This window comes from Macadamia integrifolia, chromosome 5 (assembly GCF_013358625.1).
Source record: "Macadamia integrifolia cultivar HAES 741 chromosome 5, SCU_Mint_v3, whole genome shotgun sequence".
NCBI classification, from domain to species: Eukaryota; Viridiplantae; Streptophyta; class Magnoliopsida; order Proteales; family Proteaceae; genus Macadamia; species Macadamia integrifolia.
In genome coordinates, this window is record NC_056561.1 from 43,471,205 (window position 1) to 43,471,776 (window position 572).

Genomic DNA, 572 nt, shown 5'->3' on the forward strand with positions numbered 1-572 from the left:
AATTTCAGTATTACATCAGGGGTTTGTGGGAGTGGGGAGTGCTGGGATGCATGGGCCATGGGGTTCATTTCCAAATTGGAGGGAGAGAGTGACAGCAGCATGCCCAGCCTTTTCCCTTTTTCCTTTTACATGGTTACAAACCACGTACAAATTAGGATTGGCCCCCAAAGTAGTCTGAGAAACAATTTGTTCTGCCACCTAGAGCTGGTCTGCTGGAGTTTTTGTTGTTCTTTATTTTTGTAGAAGCTACATGCATTACAATCCACCTTAGCAATAGAGCAACTGAATCATTCATGCAGGTGATCATTCTCTGAGCTTACCATATCTTGAATTATGTTTAAATTTTGGTCTTCTAAAGTGCTGCCTAATTGTTTTGAGGGAAGGTTCTTATGTACTTCAACCAATGAATTGTTGTGCTTGGTTACCTTTCTCTTGTATTGATTGACAATACAACTGGTTTTGCTTGTAACAGGCAGCAGAAATACTTGCAAAGGAAGGAATTAGTGCTGAGGTAAATTCCCATCCAAAAGAGAGAATTTAAAATATTTTCACTGTCTACTTTTTTTTTTTTT

General features: G+C 39.0%; 1 protein-coding gene across 1 annotated transcript in view; it reads left to right on the top strand.

The window, feature by feature from the left end:
* Positions 1-572, top strand: part of LOC122080389 (pyruvate dehydrogenase E1 component subunit beta-1, mitochondrial) — a 9,864-nt gene that overhangs the window by 7,296 nt on the left and 1,996 nt on the right. Inside the window, exon 5 of the mRNA XM_042647346.1 lies at positions 473-511. Coding sequence (XP_042503280.1) covers positions 473-511 — 39 coding nt within the window. The remainder of the gene's footprint in view (positions 1-472; positions 512-572) is intronic.